This window comes from Melozone crissalis, unplaced genomic scaffold (assembly GCF_028551555.1).
Source record: "Melozone crissalis strain CALT ecotype California unplaced genomic scaffold, PUWL_Pcris_2 ptg000061l_1, whole genome shotgun sequence".
In the NCBI taxonomy this organism is placed as follows: domain Eukaryota; kingdom Metazoa; phylum Chordata; class Aves; order Passeriformes; family Passerellidae; genus Melozone; species Melozone crissalis.
Genome location: NW_026535839.1, coordinates 354,165 through 366,725, shown reverse-complemented (window position 1 = coordinate 366,725; position 12,561 = coordinate 354,165). Strand labels below are relative to the sequence as shown.

The 12,561-nt window shown below is 58.0% G+C and overlaps 1 protein-coding gene across 1 annotated transcript in view; it reads right to left on the bottom strand.

The window, feature by feature from the left end:
• The window catches only part of PPP2R2B (protein phosphatase 2 regulatory subunit Bbeta), a 40,514-nt gene that overhangs the window by 3,613 nt on the left and 24,340 nt on the right, over positions 1-12,561 (bottom strand). Inside the window, exons 2-5 of the mRNA XM_054287943.1 lie at positions 7,697-7,794; positions 6,264-6,429; positions 4,707-4,819; positions 371-548 (exon numbers count right to left, since the gene is read on the bottom strand). Coding sequence (XP_054143918.1) covers positions 371-548; positions 4,707-4,819; positions 6,264-6,429; positions 7,697-7,794 — 555 coding nt within the window. The remainder of the gene's footprint in view (positions 1-370; positions 549-4,706; positions 4,820-6,263; positions 6,430-7,696; positions 7,795-12,561) is intronic.

Genomic DNA, 12,561 nt, shown 5'->3' with positions numbered 1-12,561 from the left:
ACAAGCGTGACTGCCACAACCTCATTTGTAGAGCAGTGACTGGCAGCCTGTCACCCGCTGCAGGGTGCAACGGGACCACAACATCACTGCTTCCATCCTCCCCAGGGCACCATCACTGCTTCCATCCTCCCCAAGGCATCTGTCTCCTCCATCACCTGCAGACCACCCCCCTCTGCCTGCCCCACCATCCCTGCAGGCAATTCAGAAACGTGCCACCCACACATCAGGGGACAGCAGCAGTGGAGGAGCTGCAGCACTGCACGCTCTGTCCCCATTCCCATAGGCATGGGCACAGCCCGGCTGCTTCCCCTGGGGCTGCTCCTCACTGGGGCCCAGGGCCGTCGCCAGAGCCACACACAGCAAAGGATACTAAAACTTTGATTTGTGATTTCAAAGTTCCACAGGTTTATCCTCAGGTCATCCGCCGACATGTAGGTCTCGTAGTCGCTGTTGACGGAGATGGAGTTGATGTGGTAGGTGTGCGCGTTGGCAAACACCCTGCGGGGAGTGGCCTCCACCATCAGGTCCATGGGCCGCAGCACGGGCACCTGCGGGCGAGCACAGAGCGTCAGCAGCCGGGCACAGGGCCTGGCACGGGGGCGGCCCCACGGGGCCCTCTGAGCTGCCAGGGCTTCCTCCTCTCCCTCCCAACGGGCTCCTCCAGGGAAAACTAATGCCTTCCATGTGGATGATATGACAGAGGGACAAGCAGACCCAAAAGCCATCTGATGTTGAGATACTTTCCAGGATGCTTAGAGCATAGTGAAGCAGTGAGAGCCCAGTAAACCCGGCTCTGATCTTGCTGCAGCAAATGTTCCAGCTCTGAAACAAAAAAACAACCAAAGAACCTCTTCTGCCTCATTTTGTCACTGTTAGCCAGTTTCTGAAATTCCTGGAGCATTTCTGACAGAAATACCTTGCTTGATAGAGCCAGGCCAGAACATTTTTTCTTTAAACGTTTTTGCATTTGTCTCACAATGAAGTGATGGAGGCAAGAGATGAGACGGGACAGAGGGAAGGACCAGGAACAGAGCTGTGGGTGTTTGCCTTTAGATAGATCAGCATAACCCATCGGGGAGGGGGGGATGCAGAGGGGACTGTGTGTGTGAGGAGTGGGGTCAGTGATAACTCTGGACACAGGGCTCTGGAGGCAACTCAGCACACCAGGAATGTGCCAGCCCGTGCTCCTGCTCACCAGGGGGGTGATTCACCAGCTGCTCCGTTTCTTGTACCGTGTGAGTGCTGCCTGAAGAGATTCCCCTGGCTGCAGAGGTGGGCAGGGCAGTGACAGCCAGCTCGAGTGACGCAGAGCGCTGGTGCTGCCAGCTCAGAGCTGAGCCCGCGACGAGCCTGCAGCTAATTGCACCTGACGTGGGCAAAGAGGCATCGTGCGCACTGCCAGGTCCTGCTCAGACAGCTGGGACGGGGACAGGGAGCACGGGGAGCACCCAGACAACAGGGACCACAGGGCCCAAGGGACCATGGGGAGCATGGGGATCACAGGGCCCAAGGGACCATGGGGGCCACGGGGACCACAGGGACCACAGGGACCACAGGGACTGGCTGTCAGCACGCTGGGAGAGCACGGGGGCTGTGCAAAGGGAAAGGGTTCCCTGACTGCCCTGGGCCTGCCTGGCCATGCAAACAAGCCCAGCGAGGGCTTGGGCAGTGGGTTCTGCTCGGTGAGAGGACTCTGTGGCAGCACAGCCCGCAGCCAGACCCCGGGCCAGCTCCTGTCCCCAGGCTGGGCTGGCACCCAGGCTGGCACCTGCAGCTCCCGGTGCCCCAGCACAATTCCCTGCTCGTTCCTGCCTTGCAGCCACTCTCAACCAGAGAGCTACAACAAATTCTTAAGCCAAGAACATTCTCCACACATTACTTCAGAGCCAAGTCCTGGGGACGCTTTTTTCTGTCTGGGACTTGGCCTGTCACCAGGTAAAACCAGGTAAAATCCCACAAGAGGGACAAACCTGGTTATACATGAGTGGTTTGCTAAAGCAGGGATTTTTATCTGCTACAGTGGCAAGAATCTGCACAGAAATATGGAAGCCAGCGTGCCCACATGCTGCAAACTCCTGCTTAAGGGATCAGCAATAAGGATTTAACCCTGAAAGCACTGAAACTTTGAGGCAGGAGCAGTCAGGAGCTCGCTGGGAGCAGTGAGTTCATTCCCCAGCAGCAGCACAGGGATCCTGCAGCCAAGGGGAGCAGCAGTGCCAGCCCAGCCCCTGCTCCCCTCCAGCCCAGCTCAGGGAGCTGCACAGGATTTGCTCCGGGGGATTAGCCAAGCTGAAGCTCGGATTGACCCCAGCCTCGAGTCTCCGAGAAGGAAGCCGTAATCCGGTCCCTGGCAAATCAGGGAGCAGGGAGGTGCTCAGGGATAAATCCAGTGAGGTTTCCACCTGCCACAGAGGCCCAGCTCCTCCAGGCACACCCCCAGAATTCATTTCCTACCTACATTAGTTACATTATGTGACTGCCCAATGCCACCCCGACATTTTGCCGACAAAATGAGCACCAAACTCTGTTTTCATGGCAAGATTCACAGAGTGAAGTGACAACAGAATTGTGTCCCGTTTGACCTGCCCTGTGACATGCAGAAGGGACCCTCCTGCAGGAGGACAAAGCTGCTGCTCACTGCTCCTCCACGCAGCTGATGGAGCTGCTGCTCCCATCTCTGGGCCCTGCCTTGTTCCCGGAATGCTCTGCAGAACGTGCACCAGGAGAAGAGGCAGATCCCTTGGCTGAGGCAGACGCGCTGGAATGCTCCCGCAGCACCCGCAGCACCCAGCACCCATGGCACCCACAGCACCCACGGCACCCAGAGCACCCAGAGCACCCACAGCACCCAGAGCACCCACAGCACCCACAGCACCCAGCACCTGTCACCCCAGAGTGCCCCGTGCTGGGAGCTACCAAAGCCAACACATCCCTCTTTGGAAAGCTTTGAGCCCTGGATATCACTTGTTAATTAATTATCTCCTAGCATGTCCCAAGGCTCAGGTACAGAGTGCTGCTCAGCGCACACCAAGGCAGCCACACAAGGTCAGAGGCTGCAGCTATTAGACTGGGGTGATTCAAATCACCAGAGCTCTTCTGATGACTGCAAACACCTCACTACACAGCCTGAGCAGAGTTAAATATTCCTTTTGCACTGTGTGGGTTAGAAATTCCTCAGAGGATGATGCTCATCAAATGCATTTAAACCATTTAGCCAAATGGATGAGAAATTATGGCAGCAAAGTGCATTAAAATCCTTTTTTCACTTATCTGTGGTTGAAAATAAACCATGGATGGATGTGGCTTTAATTTAAAGCATACCCATCACAGGACAATTACACATCAGATTTACACCAAGCTGCAGCAAAACGGTTACAGCTATTGTAAATATCTGTCTAAGTAAAATCATCAAAACATTAGATAAAATAGGGCTGCTGGAAGACTCCTCAGTCTTCTGTCCTCAGGGACCAGAGGCACTGCACAGCAGGTACCAATAAGCATCACACCGAGCACCTGAGACGTGTTTGCCCTCGCAGTGCCTCTGCCAGCCCCTCGCCAGGGCAGAACTCCCTGGGCAGGAATGGAGTGCCCGGCCCCGGAGCAGGGGCAGACCCCAAACCGGCCCCAGGGCAGTGGAGACCCCAAGGAGCAGCTCCTCCAGCCACACAGCACTGAGCTGCTGCCACGAGTGCAGGGCTGAGAGTAAAACAGAGGCTGAAGCTTTCACGGCAGTGAATGGACTCCAACCCTGTTGGGTTCTCTGATATTTCAGCATGACTTTTTACAGGGGAGAGAGGAAGCACCACCTGGGATAACACCCTTCACACTGCTGCCTCTCAAATCCTGCCTCCCAGCCCGCCAAGGGCTGACAGCCCCAGCTCTGACAGCCAGGCACCGAGCAAACCTCTCCCACGGGCTGCCAGGTACCACCAGGTTAGGCTGGAAATGCTGCCTGAGACAGAACAGCAGACACACATCTACATGAAATGAATGCTCCCTGGTTCTGTGAAGAAAAACGCTGCCAGTCCCCAGGAGCAACCCCGTGCAGAGACAAGAATTAACTGCCTGCCCAGGGTTCTCAGCGGCTTCATGCACAACGGAACTGGGACCCATAAAGTGAGGCAAGCACAATCATAGTAATAATCTCATATGTATAAATAGAAAACCCACAAGTACTCAAAATGCAAATTCTGACAGGGTGTTAATAAATTACAAGCTGGTCTGATTAAGGTCATGACCAGGAGGAAAACTCATTTGGAGGAAGCACTTGTGCTCCTGCAGCAGCAGCCACATTTGGGAACGCTCCAAGCTGGGAGAGCTTCTGCCCCGGCTCCTCACTGGGATGGGCCCGGCCCGTGGGGCAGCACAGCACAGCACCCTGTGGCACCGGGGCGCCAGACAGGGGCACACACGGCACTGGCAGCACCTCTGCCCAGCACCAGCACAGCCCAGACACCCCTGGCAGCTCCCTTGCCCACTGCCCTGCCCGGGCACCAGCCACAGTGCCAGGGCGCCAGGATGGCCCTGGACACCCCCAAGTGTGGCATGGGGCACTGCAGGTGCCAGGGTACACAGGGGACACAGCACACAGGGGACATGGCACACAGGTCCCAGGGCACACAGGGGACACGGCACACAGCTGACACCAGCAGCACTTTCCATCCAAGGCCCCACATCCTCAGCCACCCTGGTGCCCCCACACTCACCCGCAGCACGGTGATCATGGAGGGGTCTCGCAGCCGGCCATCCTCGTCCTTGAGGTTGTATCCCTCCGGCCTCTTGTCCCGCTCGCTGACCTTCCATAGCTTCACTGTCTTATCTGGGGAGGAGAGGGGACAGCATCAAGGCGGCTGCTCCCTGAGCCACCCGCTGATGGATGCACCAAGGCTGGAAAAACCTCCTGTGCCCCCAGTGCCACTGCTGGAAATGGTGATGGAGGCACCTGTGCCCACAGCGGGCTGCTGGTGCAGAGCCCTGAGCAGGAACGCAGCCTTGCAGGGCACCCCAGCCCTGGATGTGCCCCTGAGTTGTGGTGGGGTGTCTGTCCGTCCACAGTGCCAGGGTGTCTGTCCGTCCACAGTGCCAGGGTGGCTGTGGCTCTCCACAGTGCCAGGGTGGCTGTGGCTAACACAGAGTGCCAGGGTGTCTGTCCATCCACAGTGCCAGGGTGGCTGTGGCTCACCCTGGGCCACACTGACCTTCCCCATCAGAGCTGTGCAGAGCCCAGCACTCACAGCACTGAGGGCAGCTCCCACCCCATCAGCTCCCAGCCCATCAGCTCCCAGCCCATCAGCTCCCTGTCTCCTCCCAGCATCCTGCCCCCTGTGCCACAAAACCCCACGCAGAAAGAACACCAGGAACACCTGGGGTTGTTCTGAATAATGGTGTTTTCTTCGCTCCCTCCTGGCAGGGACTCCATCCATAGTTTATCATCACTTCCACCAGGTTTCATAGAAAACCCCATCATCCATCTTCATTTTCTCTCTTACACAGCAACTTCAAAGCAGTGCCAATTAATTTTGTTTTTATTAACATGCTCTATTTTGGTGGGGGGGTTCACTATAAAATGTTAGTATAACAGTAAGAACAAAAAGAAACAGAATAAAACAGGAGTTTTTCCAAACTAATGTTTTGATAACCTGTCTGCATATGGAACACAACCCAAATGGAAGGTGTAATATCCCTGTTAATCAAAAAACTATTTAAAAACTCAATTAACAGAACATTATGCTGTATAATTAATCTTCATTTCATTTCAATGATTCTCCCCCAAATGAGTTTAATAAGTCTTTGAATTTTATTACAATGATCAATAGAGTCAATTCTATAACACAAAGTAAGTTGGTTATGGAATATAATTAGACCCCTCCCTTTCCCCTGAAGTAATTAAGTCACATCCATCTTAAGGTTCCATTCATCCCAAGTAATATTCCTAGATCCTCATGATATTTATCAGAACGTAACATGGAACTGCTGAGCCCAACATTGAAACTAAACACCTGCAGTTTGTCTTAAAAAAACAATAAATAAAATTCCCGTGATCCTGAGAATAAAAGCCACAAGTTGTTGTCAGGGCAGAAGCCCTCAAAGGGAGGGGCTGTGTGAAATTCACCCGGTGCACGGGGACTGAGCTCTGCCCGAGCCATTCCCCAGGACGCTGTGCTGCCCTGCAGGGAGCGTTTTTGGTAGGTATTTCCCCGAGCACACAGCACAGAGAGGGCACAGCTGGCAGAGGGAGCCCAGGGCCTCAGCATGGCACGTACCGTTGGTGGAGAGCAGGAAATAGGCCGCGTTCTGCTGCGGCAGCCATCGGATCTTGTTGATCTTCTCCTCGATCTCCAGGCTCTTCAGGTAATCGAACTCGGGCTCGTGGCTCTGGAAGGTGCTGTAGACATTGTACTCTCCCCTGCGGTGGGGCTGGTTCTTGCTCTGCAGGGACAGAGCGGGAGCAAGGGTGGGCAGCGGCTCCGGGCTGGGGCAGCAAGGGCAGGGCTGAGTGCCCGGGCACAGCCAGGCTGGCACCTGGGCTCCAGGTGTGCTCGGAGGGAAGGGAGCAGGGATGGAGGGGAAACGGAGAGGGAATGAGAGGGAATGAAGCAGAAACAGAGCAAGGATGGAGTGGCAATGGAGAGGGGATGGAATGGGAACACAGTGGGGATGGAGAGGAAATGGAGAGGGAACGGAGTGGAAACAGAGTGGAATGAGAGGGAACGTACCAGGGATGGATCCCACCCCACAGTGTGTCCCCAGTGAACGGCTGGGACCGAGTGCCAGCTCCTGCCAGGCGCCGAACCCAGCACAGAAGAGCTGCTGGCAGCAGCCACAAGCACCAGGATGGGCAGCCTTGGTTTGGGTGGGTGGGTGAAGCCCCACATGTCCCCTTCAACAGGAGCTCAGTGGATACTTTCAGAATGATGCTGGAAAGTTCAGGAGAAGCATTAGAATAATGAAATGAGAGTAAAAGGAGAAATGAACTAGTGCTGGAAAGGCTGATGAGGTGTCTGCACATGTGATGGTTAACCACTGAGCTCTCTTCAGTGTATGTAGAAATTATTTTAAAGCCTTAACTTTGAGAAAAATGTAAAACCACCATTGGACAATGACCTGTGTCATGCCCAGGTCTGATGCATTCCTTCCAGCACAGCTGAGGACAGGTCCCATGTCTCAGAGCAGAGCAGCTCACGGGGACGGCTCTGGAAATGGTGGGGCCATCCCAGGTGCAGGGGTTGGCACAGCTGCCCCAGCCAGGCTGGCAGGGTGCCCCCAGTGCAGGGCCATGCTGAGGGCCAAACACGCTTCCCCAGCAGGCACAACCTCCAGGTTCCAACAAAGCATTTGCTAGCACCTCCTGAGCAAGGTTTTACAAGGGAAATTTAATTGTTGCATCCATGTACACTTTCCAGAATTTTGGCGGTGTGAGGGGTTCTTGGCGTGGTGCCATCTCCCAGGTGGGCACTGGCCACACACTCAGGTGTGCTGCCTGAGCCCTGTTACACCTGGAGCAGGAGAATGCAGGCAGTGGGACCTCTGGGAGGAGTTTGGCAGGAGGGAATCTGGCCCTGCCGATGTCAATAGCTGCTCCTCAGTTTGTAGAATGCCAGGGCAGCCCCGAGCTCGGGATGACACGGGCGGGTTAGGGAGCAGCAGGACGCTGCGCTGAAGGATAAAGCGGGCACTGTGCGTGCGTGGCACTCACCTCCTGCTCACGCTGGAATATCACCACGCGGCCGCCCTTGTCCCCTGTGGCCAGCAGCTCCCCAGTGTGGTTGAACTCGACTGTGGAGATGATGTCAGCTGGCAAAGGGGAGACAAAGACAATTTCAGTCACTGCAGCCTGACTTCCACAGGCATCCAGGGAGCACCGTGCCCCGCACAGTGGCATGCCCCGTTGGTACCCTGTGGCACCTCCATAAATCCCTGCTTTTCTACCATCTTCAACACTAAACAGGCTGGGCATTATGCTGCCATGGCCCCCTGCCCTGGCCTGTGCCCCAGCCCCGGTTCCAGAGGGATTTCCAGGGGCTGTGCCTGTGCTAAATGCAGCCTGAGGACTCCTGTCAGCAGCAGGGCGCAGGGCTGGGCAGCACAGCATGGCACAGCATGGTACGGCATGGCACGGCATGGCATGGCACGGCAGACTCCCCTCATGACCTGGGGAGCTGCCCACCCCATTTGGGGTGACCCAATCAATCCCTGGGACCTGGGGAGGGCCTGGTGCCAGTGGTGCCCGTCTCACCCCAGCCCCGGGCAGAGCTCGGTGCCCGTCTCACCCCAGCCCCGGGCAGAGCTCGGTGCCCCGGCCCTGTGCCCCCCTGCCTGGGCGCTGCTTTGCCTTCACCCGCGCAGCAGAGGGAGCGCACAAACACGGACCCCTCTGTGCTCTGTCCCTGAGCCCCTCAGCCAGAACAGCCCAGGTGACCGCATCTCCATCGCTGCTTTCCCCCGCACATCGCTGGACCCACCATCACCCACCAAGGAAAATTAAGGCGCTGCCTTTCAGCCCTCCATCGGCTGAGAAGCCGCTGCGCTCACCCCACTGCCCTTCCCCACAAACCAGGAGCCATCTCCAGGGTCGGGGCTCGGTGGCAGAGGCCAGGGGACACACAGGGACCTGTGACTGCTTTAATCTGCAGCGTTTACCCTCGAGGCAGCGCAGGCAGAGCTGCTAATGGTTGGATTTATTTGGCCTATTGTTAGAAGAATGTCAGAGGTTAATTGCACAGCAATCAGTGCCCAACTGGTGCTCACCCAGTGCCTGGGAGCCAGGCTCCAGCAGCAGAGGCTGGGACTGGGAGCATGGCTGCAGCACTGGAGCCTCGGCACTGGGGCAGGGTGGATCTGCAATGGATGGATCTGCAATGAACAGCATGGGGCAGGGTGGATCTGCAATGGATGGATCTGCAGTGAACAGCATGGGGCAGGGTGGATCTGCAGTGAACAGCACTGGGGCAGGGTGGATCTGCAGTGAAGGCACTGGGGCAGGGTGGATCTGCAATGGATGGATCTGCAGTGAACAGCACTGGAGCAGGGTGGATCTGCAGTGAACAGCATGGGGCAGGGTGGATCTGCAGTGAACAGCACTTGGCCACGACAGCTGCCAGCCCAGGGCTGAATGGGCACTCCTGCCCTCCTCACTGCTGCAGAACAGCCCAGGATTGCAGCCCAGGATTGCAGCCCAGGGTGCAGCCCAGGGCTCAGGCAGGGCTGGGGGCTGGCACGGGTCAAACACTGGCTGTGCCCTCAGGCCATGGCACTGCCCGGGCTGTGCCCACCAGCACTCAGAGCCCTGTGGGCACTGCTCTGGTTCCTCCTGCACATTAGCTCTGGTGTGTGCAGCAGAGAAAGCCTCGGAAACACAACTGAGCTGTGTCCCCTCCCTCCCCAGGAGTTCCATCCCAGACACTGACTGGAATGCTACCTCAGCAAACGAGACAAGACAAAATGCAGCAAGTGGCCCAAGCTCCTGGTGCAGCTCAAGCAGCACTGAGGCTTTGTCTTCCAGGATGGCAGCCCAGACAGCACCCACCAAACCCACACCATGCTGCAGCATGACCCAGAGAGGGCCCCTGAGAGCCCCTTACACCTGTGGGCTGCCCCACAACAGCACCTGTGTGCCCCACAGCAGCACCTCAGTGCCCCACAACAGCACCTGTGTGCCCCAGACAGCATGTGTGTGCCCCACAACAGCACCTGTGTGCCCCACAGCAGCACCTGTGTGCACCAAATAGCACCTCAGTGCCCCACAACAGCACCTGTGTGCCCCAGACAGCACCTCTGTGCCCCACAAAAGCACCTGTGTGCCCCACAACAGCACCTGTGTGCCCCAGACAGCACCTCTGTGCCCCAGACAGCACCTGTGTGCCCCAGACAGCATCCCAGCTGGGCAAGGGACCTCTATCTGGCACCAAGTGTGCCCAGCAGCCCCAGCTCAGCCCTGGCTCTCACAGAGGTTTCAGTGCTGCAGCAGGTGACCCCAGCCTGGGGAGCATCACTGTGGAGCCAGGGGCTGAGCTGTGTCCCCAGGTGTCCCCAGGTGTCCCCAGGTGTCCCCAGGTGTCAGGGGATGGCTCTGGGAACAGACTGGCAGCAGCTGGGCACTCAGTGCCTGTGCCTGGGCAGTGCCAACGTGCACCTCGTCATAAGACGTGCTGCTTCCTGCTAAAATTACTCAATTGAAAATGTACCTGTTTTGCTCTATTTAATCCTCTCCATTACCAGCTGCCGGTTTTAGGTCATTCCCTTTTCAATGAATTAAAATAACTTTGTGTGCTGCAGCGAGGCGTTTCCCAGACACGATCCAATGCCCCAGCCCGTGGGCAGGGCTGTGCTCTGACAGCAGGGCCGGGCCCCACAGACCCCCCTGTGCCCCCCGGCCCAGCCCCACTCCCACTGCCCCGCAGGGAAGGGGCTCCCACGGCACGGACCCCCAGAGCTGCTGCTGGCTCAGCCCATCACCAGGACTGAGACAAGGACACCAACAGAGCCCGGCTGGCTACGCCTTGCACAGGTTACAAAAACGCCCTAAACAGTCAAAAACCCTCCTGTGAGCATCCAAGGCACGCCCAAACCCAGCCCAGCTGGCAGAAGCATCATTCCCCACGGCCTGGGCACTGCCTCTCCCTGCTGTGCTGGGCAGCAGCAGCCTGGCACAGCAGGGCACCCAGGGGCAGCAGCAGCAGCAGCCTGGCACAGCAGAGCGCCCAGGGGCAGCAGCAGCAGCCTGGCACAGCAGGGCGCCCAGGGGCAGCAGCAGCCTGGCACAGCAGGGCGCCCAGGGGCAGCAGCAGCAGCCTGGCACAGCAGGGCACCCAGGGGCAGCAGCAGCAGCAGCCTGGCACAGCAGGGCACCCAGGGGCAGCAGCAGCCTGGCACAGCAGGGCACCCAGGGGCAGCTGGGGAGGTGCCAGCCCAGCAGGGGCAGCAGCTCCTGCCCAGAGGTGCCCTGCACAGACTGAGGTGTGCCAGGCGCTGACACCGCGCCTGCTGCCCTCGAGGGACAGGCAGGGTGGTCACCAGTGAAAACGCACACGCATTCCTGTTGAGGTGATCGATAATTGATGCCCCTTTCTCCTAAGGTTCCTTCAGCGGTTTTGTGACAACAGAAAGGAAAAAACCTTGCCTCTTTTTTGCTTTTTCATTTCCTTCATCACCTCCTACACACTCAGTGCCCCAATGCGGGAATTTAAAGCAAACAGTTTCCATGGAGACCCAGCCCGCCGTCCTCCCTCCGCTCCCATCCTCCCTTCCCTCGGCATCGCTGAGCCTTCGTGCTCTCATGCTAAAAATATCCAAGATGGGATTTGATTTCCGCCGTAGCGATACAGTTTTATCAGAAAAATGGCAAATTTACAACACCCCCCTCCCCCTCTCGCAGCGTGGAGGAAGGCATGCTCTCTGCCAGCAGCGGGGAATGAATCTGGTATTGAAAAGAAAGAAGATAAACCGGGGAAGCTGCAGCCGGCGCTGAGCCCTGGCTCCCTGAGCAGCCCGGTCTGCAGCAGGGAGCTGCCCACACCGCATCCCTCTGCTTGTGCCCTTCTGCAGGGGCCGGGTGCCATCCCCGCCCCTGGCACATCCCTGGCACTGCCCACACCGCATCCCTCTCCTTGTGCCCTTCTGCAGGGGCCGGGTGCCATCCCCGCTCCTGGCACATCCCTGGCACTGCCCACACTGCACCCCTCTGCTTGTGCCCTTCTGCAGGGGCCGGGTGCCATCCCCGCCCCTGGCACATCCCTGGCACTGCCCACACTGCACCCCTCTGCTTGTGCCCTTCTGCAGGGGCCGGGTGCCATCCCCGCCCCTGGCACATCCCGGGCACTGCCCTCCTCCCAGAGCGCCCCGGCACATCACCCCACTCCTGGCACATCCCGTCTGCCCCAGCTGCAGCACAGCTCCGTGCAAAGGGCCCTGGTCCCGCCTGTCGTGCGGGGAGGCCACGGGACACACAGACAGCACACCTGTGCCAGCACCTGTGCCAGGAGCACCCATCGCCCCATGGACACGGGGTGGTGCCCCTGCCCACAGCAGCGCAGCCACTCTGGGGTGGCAGGGACACCCTGGGCATGGCAGGGACACCCTGGGCTCAAACCCCTGGGCTCAAACCCCTGGGCTCAAACCCCTGCCCGCTCAGCTCTGCCCCCAGGGCTGGGGACAGGGGACAGGAGGGGTTTGGGCTCTGGATGCTCTGGATGCTCTGCTCTCTTCCCTGTGTGTGTAAATCACTGCGTGCACAGCACCACACACAAAGCCTCCGACTGCAGATGATAATAAATTGGGAAGCACCATAAATAACAGCAAACCAGGCTGCCAAAGGAAGGATTTAGGTCATTCAAATCCCAGGCTATGAGTTGCCAAATGGAGTTTAATACTGATAAGTGTGGGGCAATAACTCAGCACAGCCTCCTCCCTCATCCCCCACTGGAGCCCTCGGGGGAGTGGGGGCTCTGCCAGGGGGATGGGGAGGGGACCCTGACTGGGGCACAACCAGTGGCTCAGTGGCCGCTCCTGACTCTGCCTGCCCACCAGGGAGAAAGCCAGTGGGACAACAACGGGTCCCATAAC